The 23,992-nt window shown below is 33.1% G+C and overlaps 1 protein-coding gene across 2 annotated transcripts; it reads right to left on the reverse strand.

The window, feature by feature from the left end:
- Positions 1–13,185: 13,185 nt before the first annotated feature.
- Positions 13,186–16,723, reverse strand: LOC134242380 (metalloproteinase inhibitor 3-like). Of its 2 annotated transcripts, none has more exons than XM_062724448.1 (6): positions 16,626–16,723; positions 16,410–16,515; positions 16,107–16,207; positions 15,162–15,264; positions 13,594–13,709; positions 13,186–13,377 (listed from the first exon to the last, which is right to left on the reverse strand). In XM_062724448.1, the coding sequence occupies exons 1-6, from the start codon at positions 16,671–16,673 to the stop codon at positions 13,222–13,224; spliced, it is 630 nt and encodes a 209-aa protein (XP_062580432.1). In that variant the 5' UTR covers positions 16,674–16,723; the 3' UTR covers positions 13,186–13,221. The 2 variants fall into 2 exon arrangements, with proteins under 2 accessions (XP_062580432.1, XP_062580433.1); XM_062724449.1 differs by having other exon boundaries at positions 15,162–15,251; positions 16,103–16,207.
- Between the last annotated feature and the right edge of the window lie 7,269 nt (positions 16,724–23,992).

Raw genomic sequence — 23,992 nt, forward strand, 5'->3', positions numbered from 1 at the left:
GTGGGCGTCATTCAGTCTAGAATTATATTCAATTACTCTAATAATTATTATATGGCAGAAAATGAAGTGTTTGATTGCAGTAGTTATCTAGCAATTAAACGCATGTTACATTCATTAACATAAAATAATTTTCATTTCAGTTTTTTTTATTCCATACAGATTTTTTCTTCTTTACATTAAGAAAATGGCTGATCATTATCATAATAAGTAATTGAAAATCAAATAAATTAATCTGATTAGGCATGAATTTTCGTGGTCAGGAAAATCTTTCTATTTCATGTATGATTTTTTTATCCTGTTTCAATATTTGTTGGGTTTTAAGGTGGACAATTGCGTTTTTATTTTTTATTATTGCGAAACTTTATTTCATTATACCCCCGTTTAAATTATACCCCAGCTTGAAAAGTGGCAGGGCTTATAGTACTCGCGATGTCCGTCTGTTATGTATTTGGTACCCATCTCATATCCGCAACTCCTCTCAAACCGCTGAATGAAATTTGATGAGACTTTCATAAAATCTTCATTACATATTGCCATTGTGCACCTCTTATTTTACTTTTTGATCCGAAACACATTTTGGGTTTCCCATAGCAAAACATGGACACTGCTATTATATTCAAATGGGAGGCGGGGGTATCATTGAGTGAGCTCACTGCTCACAGTACCTCTAGTTTTTTCCTTTCAAGTATGTTTCTTTTCGTCAAACTGCTGTTGATCATCCGTATTGTATCTTCAAACAGCTTAGCAATTGCCTTATATTCAAATCAGTATTTCATTTGATTTTGATACCTCCCGCTTGAAAAGCAATGGGTATATAGTAATCGGTATGTCCGTCCGTCCGTCTGTTACGCTTTGAGGTACCCATCTTATATCCGCAACTCCTCGCATACCATTGAATGAAACTTAATGAAACTTTCAAAGAATCTTTATTACATATTGCCATTGTGCATCTCTTGTTTTACATTTTGACCAGACACATATTTTGGGTTCCCCACAGCAAAACATGGAGACACTGCCATTATATTCATATGGGAGGCGGGGTATCATTTAGTGAGCTCATTGCTCACGGTACCTATAGATTTAAGTTATATTGGTGTTAGGTAAAGATATATAATTTACAGTTTTTTTAAACTAAGACCAGATGTTGTATTGACAGTCCAGATTCTACTGTAATAATCATCCCACCTAACGGCAATTTTAACACTATGTAAAAAGAGATAATTGCAAGTCCACAAATTATCATTTAATGGTAACATTTATTGGAGAATAGGGAATAAAATTATGTAACGTCTCTACTTGACTGAAATATGGGAGGAGGTCAAGGTCAAGGAGGTGGTAAGTCGGGTTTTAGATCGGTCCCGCAAAAACTGAAATTACTCGTTCTAAAAATTTTTCTCGATCTGCAAAAAAGATACAATGATTACGATTATCGTTCACAACATATTAACTTTGTAGCTGGTATTTGTGATGATTTTAAGAAAGAAACTTTTTCGCTTTGTGTGACGCTGAACAAATATTTTCATATGGAAATGTTTTGAAAGGAATCGTCGGTTTATCTGGGGAAATTTAATATCTGAAATACATGCAAAGATAAGCAAGGTTTTTTTTAAATTTAAGATTCTGCAGAACACCGAAGGAACAATAAAAATTACCGTACGATGTATAACCAAGAAGTTTTGTACATGTAACCAAGCAATCAACATCTGTATATAAAGTGGGATTTGACTTGATCTTAAAATTATTGGATCCCAAACACCGGTCAGGATTTATCAATAATGAATTTACTCGATTCTTTCATTTATTTTTTGTTTTAAAGAGCTAAATTGTCCGTATGGCACAGTGGTTAGAGCGTCTGCTCTAGAGTCGCGAAGTAAGGGGTTGATCCTTACGTCGTGGGTTCGAATCCTACTAGGGGGGTGGGAGTGGAAATCCGGTCCTTCCGATGAGACCATATTTACAGAGGTCCTGTGTCGCATAGGTCCTTCGCTGCTCAATGCATGGCCCCAAGTGCCTACTATAGGACAAAATTTGTCCTATACTCGTCAAAGGGACGTCAAACAACGTCCAATCAGTCAATTAATCATTTAACTGCTAAATACATCAGGAATTGGTAAGATGGTAATGAAAAAAAAATTATGACAGATATGACCTGTTTTTCATAATGAAGTAGTTGCCCAAGGGTTAAACAAATGATAATAAAAGTTCTGTATCTGACTTAAAGCTGTAAAGTGGATAATTTATAATATTTAAGTGAATATTAATAAGCCAGTTTCAGGAATTGTCTTTATTTTAGGTGCAGAGGCCCAGAAGGTTTTTTTTAAAGATAGACTGTGACATGTAGAGTATTCAGATTTCTCCAACTAAGCAACAAACAAGTAATATTCACCTTCGGTTCAAGGACAAACCTTTGAGAAACACTGAATGAGTAACTGTTTATTATACTTCTATTGGTAATACTCGAATTTGATTGGCTGGTAAGAATGACCCCAAATGGTACTGTTTACAGCATGATGACCTATGACCTAGGAATCATTGCACGTGGGATATGATGACCCGGTCATTATTAGTAATGACCACTAAATAATGACCACTAAATCAAAAATTCCTTTTTGAGTGAAGTTAATGCATAAAATAATTAATTATTCGAGAAAAACATGTTTTTAAAATTGTGCATGGTGTTGTGGTATCTTGACAGATTACCATCATGTTACCGGATGTAACCGAAGATATAATATAGCACACAATTCAAGGCTCCATTACTTTATCTAATTAACTCGTACATGAAATAGTCCATTTCGATACAATACATTCGCAATAGTAGGGCACTATATTCCTCCCCTAATTAAATATGAAGTTCATGGTACCTGTATATCATTCAAAAACAAATAACTTAATTGTCTGTTAATCATAACGGAAAAGTCATATCAGTTATAGTAATAAGTAATCTTAAACCCTCAGAAAATAAAGTTATCCTTATAACTTTACATAAAAACATAATGTTCACATTATCTTGATTACTTTAACAGTCTATATGTTTACAACAAAATCATAATGTTCACATGACAAAGTCATTAAATTTGGCTGGTAACCGTCTTGTGCGTTGAGGTCTACCAGTACCAGACAACGGTTCAGGTACAAGTTCATCACTATCGACATCAGGTATGGGTGGCGGAACAACATGCGGTTCAGGCGGTGTCACAAGAGTCGGTGTTGGTACATCACGAACATCCTCAGCCTGGTTTAACGGTTTCTCCACTAACGTTTTGACATGCGTAACGTTACGATCATATTCAACTCCATTTGAATCTAACGTAACTCTGTTTCCATGTTTCTCCTTAACAACCATAGGTTCCAGACTAAAAGTTGTTGATAACTTGTTCTCACGTTGCTGCTTAACGAGTACTTTGTCTCCTGGATTCACATCACTCGGTACACTTCCTCGTTTCTTATCACTGTAATCTTTCCCCTTTTCCTTCATCTCTGAATCTCGATCACGTATTTCGAAGTCATCCGTATGGAAATCAACCACTTGCGGAATTTTAGTTCGCATTTTCCTTCCAAACATCAATTCGGACGGACTTAATCCCGTAACACTGTGCGGTGACGAACGGTACATCATCAGGTAGGTATCCAGCTCATTCTTCGAATTTTTCTTTTCAGTCTGTGCAATTTTTATCCTCTTCATCAGTGAACGGTTTTGTCTCTCAACTTCCCCATTCGCTTGAGGCTACAATGGAGTTATCCTATTTATCCTAGTTGAATTTGGTTTTCATGCATGTAGGATGCAAAAACTTCACTCACAAACTGTGGTCCATTATCTGTAGTAATTGACACGGGTAATCCAAATATACTGAATGTTTTCTTCAAAACCTGTACTGTTTTCTCTGCTGTAGTAGATCTCATGACTTCCACGACCTTGGTGCGAGAATAATAATCAACCAATACGAACAATGAATCTCCCGACGGCAACGGTCCTAGAAAATCTGCAGCAAGATTCTCCCAAGGCGCATTTGGTAGTTGAGTTCTATTCATCGGTTCGGGTTTAGATGGTGTACTGACTAGCTGACAACCATAACAACTTCGACAAGTCTTTTCCACTTCTTTGTCCATTCCCGGCCAGAAAACTTTGGATCGCAGATTTCTTTTCATTACTACAATTCCTGGATGCCCTTCGTGACCTAATTCCAAAATCCGTGGTCGTAAACATCTTGGAATGATCATCCTGGTACCACGTAGAATGATTTGACCAACTGCACAAAGTTCATGTCTAACAGGTAAGTATTCCTTGAATTCACAACGTTCCCATTGTCCTGAAAGTAAACATTTACGAATCTCACAAAGTTCTTCATCAATCTCGGATGCACGTTCAATTTCCTTTTGTCGACAGAGCTATAGGTGTAGCTGTTATGGCAATAACACGAATATACTCCTCAGTATCATCATTTTCTGGAATTGATCTTGCCAATTTTGGAACAAGTCTTGACAAAGAATCTGCAATGTTCCGATTTCCAGATATATATTTGACAATGTAGTCAAACGATTGTAGTCTGAGAACCCATCGTTCTATCCTTGCACTCGGCTTTGATTTAGGTGAAAAAATACACTCCAAAGGTCGGTGATCTGTCCATAATTCGAATTTCGATCCAATGAGATACATGTGGAAACGCTCACAACCCCATATCAGTTCTAACGCTTCTTTTTCTGTTTGCGAATATCGTCTCTCCACATCAGTTAGACTCCTGACATACATGATAACTCGATAATCAGATCCTTGTTTCTGGACAAGTACAGCACCCAATCCAACTGGACTTGCATCTGTTATAACTATGGTCTGTGCCAGTGGATCAAAATAGCCCTGTGTATCCGCCTTTGATAACTGATTCTTAAGTTCCTGGAATGCTCGAGTTTGCTCTGTTCCCCACTTGAAAGGAACATCTTTACAGGTTAACTTCCGTAACGGTTCTGCAATAGTCGCCAGGTTTGGAATAAATCGACCACTGAAGTTTACCAATCCTAAGAAACTCCGAACTCCAGAAATTGTTTCTGGTTTCCTCGCACTCACGATAGCCTCCACTTTTGACTGTGCCATGCCAATTCCATGCTTGGAGAGAATATGGCCCATGAATTCAATATGAGTCATATTAAACAGACATTTCTCAATGTTCAAGGTAAGTCCACGATCACACGGTCTTTGTAATACTGCATCTAGTCTTCTATCATGTTCATCCGTAGTTTTTCCATGCACCACAATATCATATATAGGGTACCTTTCACGCAACACAGCTTGATTCGCCTGTCTCATATCCACACACAATCGGATATCATTCTTCTTCGGTACGACTTCTACTGGCGAAACCCATGCACTCGGTTCATCTACCTTCTCGATAATATCTTGCGAAACCAGATCATCTAATTTGTGTTCAAAATTTTCACGCAAATGATATGCAATACGACGGACAGGTTGAACCACAGGTGTCACACCAGAGTCAATCAGAATCTTGAGACTGTAATCCTTGAGTTTCCCTATTCCTGTAAAACAAGTCGGAAATTTGTTTCTCAGATGCGCTCTTTTATCAGTAGTGTTCATGTTTACATGCGGAATATGCAATGTCAATAATCCCAGTTGTGAAGCTGAATCTTTTCCCAAAATTCCTGGTCCTTCCTCCTCAATCACATAAAACTCTGTGTTGATCCTCCTAGAATCATCAAGCTTAACATCTGCTAGGAAAGTTCCTATGACACTAAGTGGCTTCGGTCCATATGCATATAACTCCTTGGAAGATTTCTGGCTCACACATTTCACTTTGTTGGTCTTCATGGATTCCCATAATTTCTGACTAATGACATTTACAGTTGCACCAGAGTCCACTAGTAGTTTGGTCTGCACTCCTCCCACAAATACATCCACGAAAATACTTTAATTTTCACTCATGTTGTGATGGTTTACGGTGAACGCATATTCACTTGCAGCTGCATCATCTATCATCCTGACTCTATGTCCTGTTTTCTTAGTTATTTTAGTCTTGCACATTTTCTCAAAATGTCCTACTCTCCCACATTTACGACACGATTGCTTCTTCGCTGAACAATTTGAATCTTTTTTCATATGGCCTCTCTTTCCACATGCAAAACATATTATGTCACTAACGGGTACATGTAGTTTCTTCTTATTTCTGTGCTGAACTCTATTCACAGTTCCTGAAGCTTGTTCTGTAGACACATGTGCATCTTTTCCTTCCATGCCTAAAGCTTGTTTGTCCGCAAACTCAATAGCTTGAGCGGTCTGTCTAACTTTCTCTAAAGTTAAGTCTTTCATTTCCAACAGTTTTCTACGTAGTCTCTATAACTTGGTCTCTTATCATTTCATCTTGTGCTCCTCCAAAGTCACAATAATCAGCTCGTTTACGCAAACGAGTAATAAATTGTTCAACAGTTTCATTTACTTGCTGTGAAGTTGCTCTAAACAGTGAACGTTCTTACGGCATGTTTTTCAAAGGTGAAAAATGGTCAGTCAATAACTTAAAAGTCTGTAACGTCATACACAGTTTCATTGTGTCCCGGTTCTCTTTCTTCCAACGTGTAGTAAATGTCCTGGACTTTATTTCCAGCTGAGTGTAACAATAATGCCTTTACTTGACCAGCATCTGTGACCCCCTTTCCTAAAGCATACAGGGAAAAACCACGAAGCCATTTTTCCATCTAAATCCTACATTATTTACATCGCCATTGGGGTCAAATTTCCCTACACCTCCTAATTCAATAGCTTTCATCTTCAAGACTTTTATCAAACAGGCTTTTCCGATTACTCCTCGTTGCCAATTTATGTGGTATCTTGACAGATTACCATCATGTTACCGGATTTAACTGAAGATATAATAGAGCACACCATTCAAGGCTCCATTACTTTATTTAATTAACTCGTACATGAAATAGTCCATTTCGATACAATACATTCGCAATAGTAAGACACTACAGGTGTGTTTTGCATTACCATACAGAAACGGTAAAGTTTTATCGTTAACTTAAACGGTTTACTCATTTCAAAATATCGTTACAATATTCAGTTCAATTGAATGTAGAAGCAGCTCTTTAAAGAGTTGAATTCTGTGTTAGATTTTGACTGTGTAGAGGAAAAGTAATCGCTAGTTATAACAATGTATGTAGCTATCAACCAAATATCGTTTTAATCAGTAATTCATGATGCAAAAACTTACACTACTTGCAGACGTCAATGCAAACAACTTCACTATACGGAGTGTAGCGAATCCCGATCCCGATCAAAGAAAGAATCGATAACGGTTAGAGATTCATATTTTTCAATATATATCGGTATAATAAAACAATTGATTACCCCTTGTGAGTTCAACATGGTGAAATAAGGACCCTCGATCTGGCCCACTCGATGACCTGCTCTGACCTCGGCCGCTACGCAGCCTCGGTCAGGTCAGGTCACCTCGTGGGCCAGGTCTCGGGTCCTTATTTCACCATGTTGACCTCAAAAGGGGTAATTAATTGTATAATATTGACTTCACCGAGTCAATGGAAATTCGGCACTGTTTAACAGATTTATGCTTCAGCATGTCATCGAAATCTACATGCACATAAAAATAGAAACTACATGCACATATAGAAAGTGGAAAATTTCCTCGGATCGTTACATCCAAATGCTAATAGGGCAAACATTACAACAAACTTTTGTTTGTCCATGTTACTCGTATTGATCCCAAACGAATATATATACTGCAGTTTTGTTGAAGGTCAAGAGTTGGGTTAGCTTTGTGCTGGAAGGAAGGGGTTTTAATAAGGCTATCCGTCCTTCAACCAGAAGAATAACTCATAAAGTCATCGTAATTCGATTGAATGAGAGCGAAATCGAAATTTTTGTGCTCAACAATTTTTGCAAGTCAATATTATAAAAGTTGTTTTCTTGAGTCCTAGAAATGGACCTGTAAGAATTTGGTATTTGAACCAATAGAAGTACACAAATAGATATGCTTATAGAGAGAAATCGACTTTTCTTTCATCTTGATTTGTTTTCCAGTACTTTTAAATATTATATTAAATTGAAAATGATTTAAATGTTTAATAATGATAGCATCAGCTTTTCAAACTACTAAAAATTGAAGTTAAAAGGGTAATGTTAGAAATATAATACCGTATAAGAAATCAAAGTACTGAAAGTACTGGGAAGCGCTAAGCATATTGATTTGAAATTCATCAGAATTATTTTGAATTTGAATTTCATTTTGTATTGAATTTTAAGCAGTATGTTGACAGTGCGACAGTGCTAGCTAGGGCGAGCACAGTTGTTTGGTATATGTGAGTCGACTGAGTCCTGAGAATTTCCCGTTTGATTATGAAATTCAACATTGTCTAATGCCTTTTTATTTTAAGCATTTTACATTTTCTTCTTCTGTCAAATTATCCATCAATATTTCTCCGTGTAAAAATATTTCCTTTTTCCATCGCCTTGTGGGAATCTATTAGATGCAACATTTGCGTATAAATTGCTATTTATTGGAAGGGAGATGGTAAACGAGTTTTCCGATGAAACTTAGAGTTTAAATGTAGCGATAAGATTGCTGGAAAATGTATATTTTAAAATACTTTTGAACACTTGAAAATGTCGCTAAAATTCCTCTCATTTGTGTGCAACACTGAAAGCTAAAATCTTCTGATGATCATTTTTAATAACAAGTTCATTCCGCGTTTATGAGTGTTTCAAATTGAAGACTGGCATTACGTTTGTTACATCGTCAGGTGACAAAACTCTTTGTAGATGAAATGAACATCCATAGAATTAACGCCCTTTTTGTCAGACACATTTAATAGGTAATTAAACATTTAGTATTATATTTATCTTTCGTTGCTATCCCGGCTTTAATCTGATTTTCAAATACCTGATTTATGGCGTATTTGCAGTAACATTTATGTTGAAATCACAATATGTTTTACTCATTTTTAAATATTACTTTTTTACAATATTTTATTTTACACTTTTCTTCTGTTGAAGATATACAACATTGTTTTATTCTGTTTTATTTAGTTTCCATTAAGAATCGGCAACACACCTAAGGCACATCTTAACATAAACTATTTCTTCCTTATAGTTTCCTTTTTCATGTATTATACTGTTTGCTCAACAATACATTAGCCGTATTCCTGTCCATGGCTAAGAACGTTAATTAAGGTTTTAGCATTTTTCGCTATATCCTGCATACTACACACACAATTTCAAAGCAAAATATTCCGAGAAATGAGTTTTACTATTTGAATGGATCGTTGAAAACACAACCACTACATGCCCTACATGTCTGTACAGCCACAGAAACTGCCTTTCCTTTCGAATTATTTACAAATTGTTTTACCCATATGATACAATTATAGAGAACAAGATAAGTAAAGACATTAAAAAGACAGTTCATGAATGCATTGCAGTTTGTTACTAATTGATACTTAGATGCGGAAATCAACTTCACTGATAGCTCTCAGCATGGTGCAAGGTGTTAAAAGGAAGGCTTGTTTTAGTTACTTTGCCTGAAGTAAGGGTCTAGAAGAAAAAAATAATAGTTTACATGGATATAAGCTATTCAGAACACACCATATAATGTAAGCAGTACATTGTTAATCAATTTTATTTTTTTATACTGAATACTAGTACCTCACTTCCAGTTTGAGATTTATAAAACTTAATTATTAAAATCCCATCTGATTTTTAAATTATGTACTTATTCAATCATTACATTACATGTACATGATAAATAGTATACTGCTTTTAATTAAGTATTTGCGCAATAGATGCAGCAATTATTAGCTACATGATACAAAAGTAATTTGTGCCGACATGATTTAAATGAACTACAATGTATAGAGAAGAGCATGATAAGAACTGCTTTTATCTATTAACTGTGGAATATTTTTTACCTCACTAATTGCTTCCAATTATTAGAAATGCACGTAACGCAGCAGTGCACTAAAAAAGCAGGAAGAGAGTCAGGGTTTTCCAGTTGCAGATTTTTAGAATATATAGAGGAGTTATCTAACTTGCTTATAGTGGCGCTGGATCGCAAACGGAAGTAGATTTACGCTGACAGAAATAGCGTTTTGCGCTGCGCTTGGCGCTTAAAAATATAAATTTTAGTCAATTGCATTTACTCTATGAGTCTCTGTATTGTTTCAAAATGTGTGGTGTTTACGATTAGTTTCGGAGTATCTTGATATTCGTATATTTTCCCTACTGCAGTCGTCGAAATCCTTGAGTAAGCGTAGACCTACGTGTCACGGATGACCCCGAAACATCACGAAAGTCTATACGGTTGTCACACGGTGATAGTAGGCATACAGTACGAGGTTACTACGATATACAAGAAATGAAGTTGCATCGCGGTTTTCCACGACTGTTTTGAACAGTTCAAACCAGTCGTAGCAATTTACGGATCGTCCAGGAATAATCCGAGTTAAGAGGGCTCACCACGGTAATAATAACGGACTGACTGCGGATGTCTAAGAATATTTACGGATCCCTAAATCGTAGCTTACCGTGATCTAAAATCATGACAGTGTGATTGGGGCTTAAGGAACATATCACATGTTTTATACTGTGGCATACCTGTGGTTCTACCCTTTTGTCATTCCTTGTTTTATGAAACGAGCACAGGGCCAATTCAAAACACTTCAAAACATTTTTAAAAATTAGAACAGGTAATGAATAACAAACATAATGAATCAAAATATTTAGCTCTAAGGCATAAGTAATTTTTTTTATGCACGAAGAACAAATATGACTGGACATTGAATTACAAAATATATTTAATGGATATAATTGTTTTATGGACTTTTAATCTGGTATGATTTCATTTCATAGTAAAGGTATTTAAATGTACAACAGAAGAAGAGAGATAACTTTGTCAGTTTAGTCATTTTTAAAAAAAATGATGATTCTGCATACTCGCGCACAATGATATCACATACTACTGCAAAGAATATTTCAACCTTGTTTACAGATTGTAGTTATGTTCGAAAGTTTACTAATGTCTTTTAATCATGTTGTGTCCATTAATACATATTATTAAAATCATTTTAAGGTTTTTCCACCCTCACAATTTTAATGGTTCAATGTTCAAAAACTGCATTTATTTTCATTTAATATAGTTTAAATTTACTAATTATTGCAAAAAATGTATCGATCACCATATTATTTACGACAGGAGACATAAATAAACAGAAATGTATATCAACATAAAAAACTGAACATTTTTTTTCTAAACATTATAATAAAAATTATGTAAAAACTGGTTCAAATGCATAATTATGATGCTGAAAGTTCCAAAATACTTGCTACTTCTAAAATACTTTTGAATTGTAAATACCGGGGAAACTATTTTAAATAAGATGTACAAGATGTACAATAAAGAAAATGCCTGAATGAAGATACATGAGAAGGAGTTATTGCCCTTGTCAACATTTTTAAAGATTGAATAATTGATTAAAAAGAGAAAATAAACATTTTTTTAAAAAAATTACTTAACAATATTTATCATTACATTTAATGAAAAGCATTCTTATAAATATTATAGTTCTACTCAGCATAAATTTAAATTGCGAAAACATATGACATCAAAGGAGGGTGGAAATACCTTAAGGATGTCATATATCAATCTTAAGTGTATTGGGTTAATTATCATCAAAAGGTATTTGATCAATACAATGTGAAATTAACTCGCAAGGAAATATGTTAAAAGAAACGAAAGGCAATATTTGTAAACAATCCCTTCTGTTCGATTTATTTCCTGTTCAATTATCTTTCATTTTTTGTGTTGTTTAAATTTTCAAAAACATTTCAAGATAAACGCACAAAAAAATAAGAGTCCTTCAGTCATTATTTTGGATACCAAATAAAACGTTATTTTCATTATATATACTATCCATTGTTAAGTACTTGCCACGATGCACTTTAAAATGTTAGACAGATGTGGCACTGATGATGATGATGATGCACGCACTGTAGCTGACTTACAGTTGCAAGTCGAGAATTATTTTATTATAAAATTTAATGGAATATGTATAACTAAGTTTTTGGAAATTTCAAAATTCTAAATGCCCAAAAGCCTTTTTGAAATAACTGATCCATCTCTCTAGATATTTAATAATCATATAATTATACTTTAACCTGTCTATTACCGATGAAACAGTGATTTATAGAACATCTGTTTCTCCAACTGGTCTCGCAAGCAGGTTATGTAACATTAAATGGAAAACTGTATGGGTCTGACATCTCCGAGTCAATGATAACTCATTCCTGTCTATCGGGGAGGTATGAACGGATCCATGCTACAGCTTGTCCTCAAATGCCACATGCACCTGTAGGCAGTGGAAATTATCTTCGGATCTATCACATTAACGAGTTCATAGGTCGAATATAATTGAAAACAAATTATTATGTTTGTCAATCTAACCTCTCTCAAGGTTTATGCATTTTCATGATTTAGAGTATCATACCGGTATAGTTCTGTGTGAAGATGAAGAGTTTGGTTCTCTTTGTGCTGGACGTTTATATCCGCTTTTTAGCCAGTGGTATGATTTATAAAACCATTATTTAATTGACTCAATTTTCAAACGGACCTTGAGATTGAAATATTTAAGGACATATTACACAAACAAAAATTAAATTGGGTGTCTGAATTGTTATATATTTTTGGACCTGTTACAAATAAATAATTTCCAGTAGATTAAGAAATTGTAAATTTTCTTTGATGATCAAATTCAACCTTTCTATATCTCTTCTAATTACATATGTATTCCATACAACTTTTCATCAACCTAAATCCGATTTTTTTTTTCTGAAACTTTGAATAAAAAATGAAAAACTATGGCGTTTAACTCTTTGAACAAGACTACAATTGTTATATTTACATAAACCTTGCATTGTATCATCTGTCCTTATGCACCAATTTTCATTTTTTGCAAGTCAATATCATTATTGTTTTCTTTTATAGTCTTTAAAAAGTTCTTTAAAAAGGTTGCCTTTAAAATATTAAAAGCAGTAAAGGAGAAATTAACACCTGGAGTACTGTACAGCAAATAAATCATAAAAAGAAGTGTAAATTAGTTTTGATGGTTTAATATTTTACACTTGTGTTATATATTGTAATTAAGTAATTTTACATATCTAGAAAGAAAAAGGAATGGTCAATTAAAATTTTATTGAACTGTACTTGATTTCTAGCAGTCCCAATCACAATCATCCTTATCGCTGCTATATTTACATTCCGCCAGTTCACCTGGAGAGCCAGAATCTGACGAACAACGGACCCTATTTCCTACACCGCACACCATTTTGGGTTTCTGTACGCCTACAGGTACCAGTATATTTTCAATCTACAATATGTAAACACTCTGATTCTGAAAACTGAAAATATCTTTTCTTTTTAAAAAAAAATAGACTTTATATCAGAATCATGTGCATTTCATTTTAGTTAAAACGCTATGCCAGTCCATCGACCCAAGCCACGGTCCCGAGTCCGCATATAACTCTCTCTATGGGAGAGGAGCGAACATTTTGACCGTCGTTTGCGACGATGATACCAGTCTTACTTTGCATTTACAATCTTCGTCAGAAATTGTCGGGAAATTTGCATTTGTGCCATCGACAGGGGAAAAGAACATCATGTCACACAGGTTAATCCTCATTTGTCCTTTATAAAAATAACCTATGGAAAAACACATATCTCGTGAGCAAGGCAGAAATAAGCAAAACTGAAAAATTAATCATCTTGTTATAATGTTTTACTCTTATAAACAATATAGTAGACTCAAATATGCTAAGCAGACTAAGTTCTACCCAACGTCTTATAATTTCAATTTCGTTTGATATTAAACTCTTTAAAAATTAAATTTCATGGAAAAGACCAGAAATGGATGGAAAAACCAAATTTAAAAAAAATATGAAAATGACCTTGACATTTGACCTGGAATAAATTATCATGGTTAAGGGTCACATTGCAATTGATACCATTGTTATACAACTTTTAGTTTCTAAGTAAGAAATTTTATAGTACATTGTAAGTGCAAAATTGTAAAAGGGCAATAATTCATATCAGGGTCATCAGATCCTTTCACACTGAACTAATAGAAGTTGTGTGTTAGGACCTTAAAGACAGTTGTGAAGGTTGGGCGTCTCTGTGGGTTACGGTTTTGGTGCAGAAGTGATAACAATGTTTCTAGTAAAAGGGACACTAACTTTTGAAAACTTTTTGAAAAGGTCAATTTAATGGGATGAGTATGAAATATTTGAAAATATCTATAAATATTATATATGATTTATACTGAAAGACAAATGAGCTATAAAAAATTATTTCCTCATACTAGCAATGATATTAACCCTTGATCTTGATATAAACTTCAAGGTCTTAGGTAAAAAAAAAATCTAATGCCGTTATGTTATTTCTCCATGGCTTTTCGTTTGAAAATGTGTAATTTCTCGTAAACTTCAAAAAATTCAGGGACATTATAACTACTTTATGGGGTTGATAAATCCTTTTGCACTCAAACAGTCAGCGGGTTCACTGAATTACCGATAGTCAAAGACTATAATGAAGTATGGGTACCTAAACGGTTTACGGTTTCGGAGGAGTAGCGAAAACAAGTTGTTATTGCAAAAGGTGTAATAACTCCTTGAGGGGTCAACGTTCATATACGCAAGGTCAAGTGCAAATATATTTTAATGATTACATGGTCATTAAGCATAACTTTTATCCATAATTCTTGAAACTCAAAAAACACACTTGAGGGAAAAAATAATCAGAAGAATTTCAATGGGTCTTGCCACAAAAATGTGGAAAGATCTAATAAATAAATAAATTTCGAAAATTTAACTCTTTGCGTTACTACTTATTGCTGACATGCCTGCTATATTTACCACGGCGTGTATGTAAAATAAAATTCTCTGAATATTTGTTTGATAATATATGCAGGAAAAGGGGTAAAATGCACAAATCGCTTCTCGCTGGATATACATTATATATTATTTTGACTACGTAGATCTCTCTCTCTCTCTCTCTCTCTCTCTCTCTCTTACTACACGACATTGAAACCACAGAAAAATTTGAAGTTATTTAAAGTCAGTAACTATCAAAATCTTGTAAAATATTTGGTTGTCTTACCGTTGATAAGATACTCTTTATTTAATGTTAGTCCTACACCACACATAGAACCAGATCCTGCCGTTCGAATTTGCACTGTTCCTCCCTTTTCTTCATTTATATTCTTATAATAAACATTTGAAAAAGATGATAAGAATTCACTTTATATACTTTTCACAATACAAACTATGTAATCATAAATTTTCGTACAAGTTCAATTTTCGTGGATTTTGTTGGTACCCTACATCCACGAATTTAAATTTATCTACGAATTAATAAATTTCGGTTTCTTAGTCATATCTCTTTTTGTACGTATAAGCGAATGCATGAAATTACGTCACCATGAACCTGTGCAATCTAAGCGAGTAACGAAAATTGGGCTTCATGAATTTGTATGATTCCACAGTATTGGAACTAGAGCGCTTTAAGAACATTCAAGACATCAAATATATACTCTACTACATATTAAGCACTAACTAGAGGTACTATGAGCAATGAGCTCACTAAATGATGCCTCCCGTATGATTGTAATGGCAAAGTCCATGTTTTTATCTGGAAGACTCGAAATAAGTGTCAGATCAAAAAAAAAAAATAGGAGATATACAATGGCATTATGTTTTAAAGAATATGCGAAAGTTTTACTCAGCGGTGTAGGAGAAGTTGCGGAAAAGAGATGGGTACCCTTCAATATTATAGACAATGTAGTAGCAGTGGCAAAATTTGCAATGGGAAACCCGAAATATCCTCCGATTAAAGAGTAAAATAGAAAGTGCACAACGACACTGTAATAAAGTATCTCTAAAAGTTTCATCAAATTACATTTCGTGGTATAAGAGGAGTTGCGGATAAGAAATGGAAACCCTAAAGCGTAACAGACGGACGGACGTACAGACAGACAGACGGAGGGACATCCCGATTACTATATACCCTCCCACTTTTCATGAGGGGTTATAGGGAACTACTTACGCCTTTATAAACTTTCGATATTTCCACTTCATAGATTCTTTCTGCATCTATCCCTATAAATCCATCTCCATAAGTTAGTTTGGTAACTTTACCCCGAACAGCTGAAAAAAATGTCAAAGTAAAACTAAGCAAAATGAACAAAATGATCACAATCCCAATTTCTAAGATAGTAACCATTACACTTGTTAATGCATTACATGTCTGTGCGAATAGATAAATCCATAAATATCAGGTTCTCTCTTTTTTCTTAATTAAGTGCAAAATTCAGGGATAATATTCAGAGAGAGAGAGAGATGTACTTACCGTACTCAGAATTGCAGTATGTAGTATGAGATTCTGTAAACGCACAACTACATCCGTTAACTCCAGACAACTGAACCAAGAGAACAATCAACATCAGAGCAAAGACCTAAAACGGGTACAAAATATAGTAGAACTGTGCTTGTTCTTTAACTTAAAATATATAACTAATTTTTTTTAATAATGTATGCACATTTGAAGGTGTAATAAAAATGTTACCGCCATTGTCTTCATTTTATAGTTGGATGGTACACAGGTTTTCTTCATCCGCTGTAACACTGTTACTCCTGCATGGTTTATCCATTTTATATGACAGGAAAACTGCCGTAGGGAACATTCAGTCTAGAATTATATCTGACCAATTACTCAAATAATTTATATATGACATAAAATAAAGTGTTTAATTGCAGTAGTTATCTTGTAATTCAACATATGTTACATCCATGAACAAAACAAATAATTTTTTTTCAGGTAATTATTTTTTTTTATTCCATCCAGTTTTTTTTTTCTTTTTTACATAACGAAAATGGCTAATCATGAATAATAAATAACTGTAAATAAAAAAAAAATAAATCTGAATAGGAATGTATTTTTGCAATCAGGACAATCTTTCAGTATAGTTTTTTCCCTGCATTTATTTTTATCCTGTTTCTATATTTGATGACTGACTTTTGAGGGGAAAAATTGTATTATGAATACGTTGGAATAAGATTTTTTCTTCCATTTATGTTTCTTTTCCTAAAACTGTTATTAATTATCCGTCTTGTAACTTTATTATGAAATATGTTAGCTATTGCCTTGTATTCAAATCAGTCTTTATTTCATTTTATTTTCTTGAGTTTAATTCGTGAGTTTTAATGGGTATAAAAATAAAATTTACAGTTTTTTTTCACTAAGACCAGATGTTGTATTGACAGACCAGAGTCCACTGTAATAATCATCCTTTGTAATAGATACCTAGCGGCAATTTTAACAATTTGTAAAAGAGGCAGGTCAACAAAATGTCATTTAATGGATATATTTATTTGAGAATAGGAAATACAATTATGTAACGCCTGTATTTGAGTGAAATACTCTAATATGGAAAAAAATCATCGGTTTATCTTGGGATATTTAATATTTGAAATACGAGGGTTGGTCCAAAATTCGTGGAATTTCTACATATTTTATTTATTTATTAGTGAAAGTGATTAAAAATTTCACATCAAAATGACCGCCTCCTTACATGTTATCGGTCTTTCGAATTTGGTTCATTTCACTTTTATCGTTATCTAGCAATGTGTTTTTAAATAATTAAAATTATAGAAAAATCATTCAAAATTCCTTCATTATAAATCAAATAGCTTAAATGCTTATTTGCTACATGCACCGATACAGACTGAACAAAAATGCTGTTAGCAACTTACTTTCCAGTGGCATGAGAAATTTAAGAAACTAGAACTTCAATGGAGGTCAATTTAAGATGTGGCCTTCTTGAGACTGTTTTTTCCTCGTAGACCAAAAAACGTAAATGGATTGATAGATTGTATATTGTTTAACGTCCCTCTCGAGATTTTTTGCCTCGTATGGAGATGCCACCACTTGCCGGTGGAGAGCTGCAAAATTTTGTTCTACATGTATAGGTCAATAGGGTAATCAGGGCCATTGAGCAGGGAGGAATTTTTCCGTTATTGGACGTCGAAGTCTACCCGGGATTTTACCATTATCTATGTTCAGAAAACTCGTTTGAGTTTATGGTCATTTGAACGTGTTGAAATTTTCCAATATTGTTGCACAATAGTTCTATTTTATAAAAATGCCCATTGTTTGATATTACATTATCACGATAAAATTTTAGAAAGAAATTCCACGAACTTTCGGATCAACACTCATACATGCAAAAATAAGCATGGTGTACTTTGATATAGATTCTGCAGATAACCAGAGGAACTTTAAAAATTAACATAAGATGTTTGACATAAATTTTTGTAACTAACCAATCAACATGTGTAAAATGGATTTGACTTCAGCTGAAAAGTATTGGATTCAAAAATTCAGTCAGGATTTATCAGCATGGTTAGAGCATCTGCTCTAAAGTCGCAATATATGTAAGGGGTTGATCCTTACGTCGCGGGTTTGAAACATTGGGGACGTACACGTGGAACTTGGTCCTTCGGAGGAGACAGTATAAACGTGACAAAAAAATCCCTCACTGCTCAATTGCCCTGAGTGACGAGTATAGGACAAAATTTGCAGGTCTCCGCTGGCGAGTGGTTGCGTCTCAATTTGAGGTAAAAATTATCGAGAGGGACGTCAAATAATATACAATCAGTCAATCAATCATTTAAGTGCTAAAGATCTCAAGAATTGGTAGGATGGTAATGAAAAAAGAAATTATGACAAATACGACCTGGTTCCATTAAAAAGTAGTTCTCCAGGTGTTAGACCTGTCAGATTTCGCACTGATGATACTAAAAATTCTATATCTGACTTAAAGGTGTAAGAATTTTTTATCATAATATTTAAGTGAATATTAATAAGCCAGTTTAAGAAATTGTCTATATTTTAGGTGCAGATGCCCAATTTTTTTTAAAGATAGACTGTGACATGTCGAAAGATATGGAGATAACGAACAGTATTCAATATCAAAGTCCATAAAACAAAACAAAATAGGAGCAGAGCAAACACGGACACATAAGTAAGGGAACATTCGTCAATACCCCATTTCTCCAACTAACCGACAAACAAGTAATAAAAACCTTCTGTTCAAGGACAGACCTTTGAGGAAAGTGGAAAATTTGCTGACTGACAATTTAAATAGGTATTTCAAGCCCATTATTTTACACATGGAAATACCTACAGATTTTTCTATCTGTCCTATTATAACAAGCAGGTCACGGTATTTGTGACCGGACGGTGCATATGATGCTTACATCTCCATGGCATCTGATGCCACATTTGATGTCTGTAGATCAGCTCCTGATTTCTAAAGTTTCAAGGGATTTGTGACCTTTAACTACTCTTCGTTTACTCCATTTATTGTGCAATATGTATTTTGAATGTGTTCTTCTGAAGCACAATTTAGCTTCAATTTTGGCAGATACTAGTACACTAAATTGTTTGATACTTTTTCACTTGACTTGTTTTACGATTTACCAATGTACTATATTATCTAATTGTGACATGTTACAATATGTATTAGAATAGATTGATTGATTTTATATTGTTTAACGTCCATCTTGAGAATTTTTCACTCATAAGAAGACGCCACCACTTCCCGGTGGAGGTCTGCAATTTTTTTCCTATACTCGCACTTAGGACAGATCAGTGAATGTAACATGAATTTTAAAAGTTTAAAGTCAGCATTTTGTAATTCTTTGGTCTTTATAAAGACCTTGGTTAACTTAAATGTCTTGATACCTTAATTTTAAGAGATTTTATAGATATTTTTTACTCCATTTTGAAATTTAGAAAATTCTTAATGTAGTAAGAAAGTTCGCTGTTCTCCTTAATTTCATTGATTATTATATGATAATCTAACATAAGTATTGAAAAAGATCTTGATGCCGAAATACAACGAATAATTTTTACTGCACTATTATATTGGAACTGCAACAGGTCTTGAGGATAAATACATTTCCTTCATCATGTTCACTCACAAGTGAGGCATACATGTATAATCTAGACATTTATCGTAAATGGTACTGCTACATCGGAAAATCATTGTAAAGTGCGTGAAATTTACTTTATATATATATATATATATATATATATATATATATATATATATATATATATATATATATATATATATATATATATATATATATATATACGACAAGACATATATTTTATGTAAGATTATAATTATGCTTCAGATGAATAATATAAATCTTTATGTCAAATGTAGCTGGTGAAAATGACATGTATCCGTGAAGAAGACAGGTTAAAAATATTCACACCTTTTTGGAAAATGGAACTTCAGTTTCCGTAATAAGTACATGTAGACCTTTATGTCATTCATGTACTAATAAACGTTTTGTAAAACAGTTGAATTAGTTTGATTTTCTATTTCAATTTTATTAGCTCTGGTAAGCTTTTAATCAATAGAAATTTAAGAGTGAAGGACAGTAACTTAACTCAGTTTCTCTGACATTTTTGTCTATTATTCATACATTCCAAAATATTGCTCTAATTTAATTAGTGTCTTTATATGCCTTTTCACCACATTCATAAATAATATTTCAGATATAAAAGGGACTAAAATCTTTTTAATAAGAAAATGACAGTGTTTGATTTTACAATTTTGTAGAGCTGTCTAGATGTCCTTGCGAGGTATTATCTTAACGAAACATGCAACGTCAAAAGTTTATAAAGTACGTGTATCACATAGTTGCATGACGACAATGCTTTATTAATGGCTAGGAATGTCACTTGCTACTTATATAAGACATTAAGTTTAATAAAATTTCTTTTATCAAATAGTTTTATCGTCGGTCTTCGCTAATCTGTAAGAATATCAACGAATTCTTAAAAAAAAAAAAAAAAAAAGATTAGAAAAGGTTATTCGTCAATAATTGCAAGAATATATCGATATTCTGGATAATACCAGAGTTGACGTGTAAAAGAGAGCCTTTGAAAGCATAAAATATTCTCGTAGCAGTTTTTCTTTTCTGAAAGATTAGATGCACAATACATTAAGATGTGTCAAAAGAAATTCTCTATATCTGACATATAAAATCAAAACACTCATGACAAAAAAGTAGAGGAGTTTTAAACTTCGACAACTTATAAAATACTTATTAATATTAGTGTGACCGGTCGGCAAGGGAAACTTACTCCTCTATGGCACCTGATCCCACCTTTGGTTTTTAGAGGTCCTTGTTTGCTCCGCTCTTATTGTTTAATGTTTAATGAACTTTAAAACTCTTAATCTCTACATATTTCATTGTCTTGTCTAATGAACGCATCACATGTTTTCGATAGCAAATTTGAATTATAAATAAACAGATTTTTTTTAATTTCTTAAAAATCATTTTAGGTTTATTTTTATAGTAATACGTTCAAGTCTCCAATGAATTCATACAAAATTAATCTGGATTTCAAGCTATTTACAGTAAGAAATTCTTTTTTTTTAATGTTACTAAATACAGATAAGAAGTGAAACAAGCACAGGCAGACAGGACCAATTCAAAATAATGTTAAACTTAAAAAAAATAAAAACAGATAAGAAAAAACAAACATATTGAATCAAAACAATTAGCTCAAAAGCACAATTAATCGTTTTTAATGCAAAAGAATAAAAATGGTTGAACATAAAATTACAATAATATAATGTAAGATAGAGAAAGAGAGATAACTACTAGTATCTTAGTCTGAATAAAAATTAAAATGTTGACTGCATACTCACTTATACATGTAGTATAATCTCATACTCCTACAAAATAGTATTTTCACCTTATCAACACATTGAGTTAGTTTCGAAAGTTGACTTATGTCATTCACAAATCACAAATATATATTTTGTTTCATGTCATTATAGAAATTCTCCTTCATTGATTTCAAATGTTACGGTTAAATAAACACACAAGGAAATACAATTTTTGAAAGAAATCAAATGCAATTTTTGTAAACAATCCCTTCTCTTTGATATATCTGATATATTTAAGATTCAATTCTCGTCCAATTTTTTGTTGTTTAAATTGCCAAAAGCATTTCAAAACAATCGGGAAAAAAATTAAAAGCCCTTTTGTCATTATTTTTGTTATCGAATAAAACTTCATTACTTCATCAGAAACGATTTTTATCATTTAACAGTTGTTAATATATGCAAAAAGATGCATTTTGAGTGATATTCTGCAGAAAGCCAGAGTGACTCTGTCTATTATAAGATCTCGAAGTCGTGTTCTAACAAAGCGGCCAACAACTGTAAATTGGGATTTGAAAAGTAAAGCATTCCGAAATTTATAGTCAGGGTTAATTAATGAATAAATTATTCATTCTTTGTTTAAAAGTGCTAAATACCTCAACTAAAATTGGTAAAATGGCCATGACACAGTATTTTGACGGATAAGTCCTTCTTTTTCTTTGTGAAGTACTTGTCAAGGTGCACTTTAAAATATTTGATAGATGTGGCACTGATGATACAAGTACAGTATCTGAGTTTCAGTTGGAAAGTTAGAATTATTTTATTATCAGATTAATTGAATATGAGTAAAAGCCGGACAGCCTGTTTAAAATAACTGATATAGCTCTGTAGGGATTTAAAAATCATATAATTATGCTTACGCCTGTTTATTAAAGTCGAAATAGTGATTTGTACAACATTTGTTGATGTCATACATGTATTTCTTATACATACTGGCCTCGCAAGCAAATTATATATACACCTGTGGTTAAAAAACGGACCTTTAGGTAACATTGAATGGAAAACTGTTTTGTTTTGAACATATTTTATTGACAACATGTCGATCAAAGGGATTGGACACAAGTTCCAAACTGTATGGGGGCTGATATCTCAGAGTCAATGATAACTCATTGCTCTCTATCGGATAGGTATCCCCGGATCCATGTTACAGCTTGTCCTCAAATGCCACAATTATCTTCGGATCTATCACATTAAATAGCTGATAGGTCTAGCATAATGGAAAACAAATTATTATATTTGTCCATCTAACCTTCGAAAAAGTTCATGCATATTCATGATTTAGAGTATCATACCGGTATAGTTCTGTGTGAAGTTGAAGAGTTTGGTTCTCTTTGGTTTTCTTTGTGCTGGACGTCAATAGGATATCCGCTTATTATTCAAAGGTATGTTTCATAAAATCATTATTTAATTGACTCAGTTTTAAACTATACCTTGAGAATGAAGTTAATAACAGATGATACAAACAAAAAATTAATTGGGTGTCTGTATTGTTTAAATATTTGTGGACCTATTTTGATTGCAAATGATTAAATACATGTAATATGAGTAAATAATTAATTTCTAAAAGATTAAGACATTGTAAAGTTTTTATGATGATCAAATCCAATCTTTTTATTACCCCTCTAATTAATGAGGTATTCTTTGCAACTTTTCGTCACCCTAAATCCGATTTTTGTTTTCTGAAACTGATTAAAAAATGAAAAACTATGACATTAAACTTTATCATTTTACTACTTTTAACATGACTATAGTTGTTATTCTCAAAATATTTTACAAAAACCTTCCATTGCATCATCTGTCCTAAAGCAACAATTTTCATATTTTGCAAGTCAATATATTCAGGATTTTTTTTCTTTTATAGTCTTAAAAACAGTCTTTCAGAACGTTGCTTTTAAAATATTAAAAGCAGTGAAGGAGAAACATCTGAACTACTGTACAGCAATACATTTTACAAGTAGTGTAAATCAGTTTTGATGATGCAACATGTTACACTTGTATTATATATTGTACTTAGTAAGGAAGCATAGAAATGCCACGCAATATTTTTAAAGTTGGTCATTCCAACTTCAAAATCGAAATTACCAAATTAAAAAAAATCTTTCGTGACACTAATGAGCTTCCGTAATTTAGGTAAAGTACATATTTAAAAAAAACAAGAAAAAATAATAGAATGGTCAAT

Source organism: Saccostrea cucullata, unplaced genomic scaffold (genome assembly GCF_032062105.1).
Source record: "Saccostrea cucullata isolate Sc308-1 unplaced genomic scaffold, CSIRO_AGI_Scuc_v1 ctg268, whole genome shotgun sequence".
NCBI lineage: Eukaryota > Metazoa > Mollusca > Bivalvia > Ostreida > Ostreidae > Saccostrea > Saccostrea cuccullata.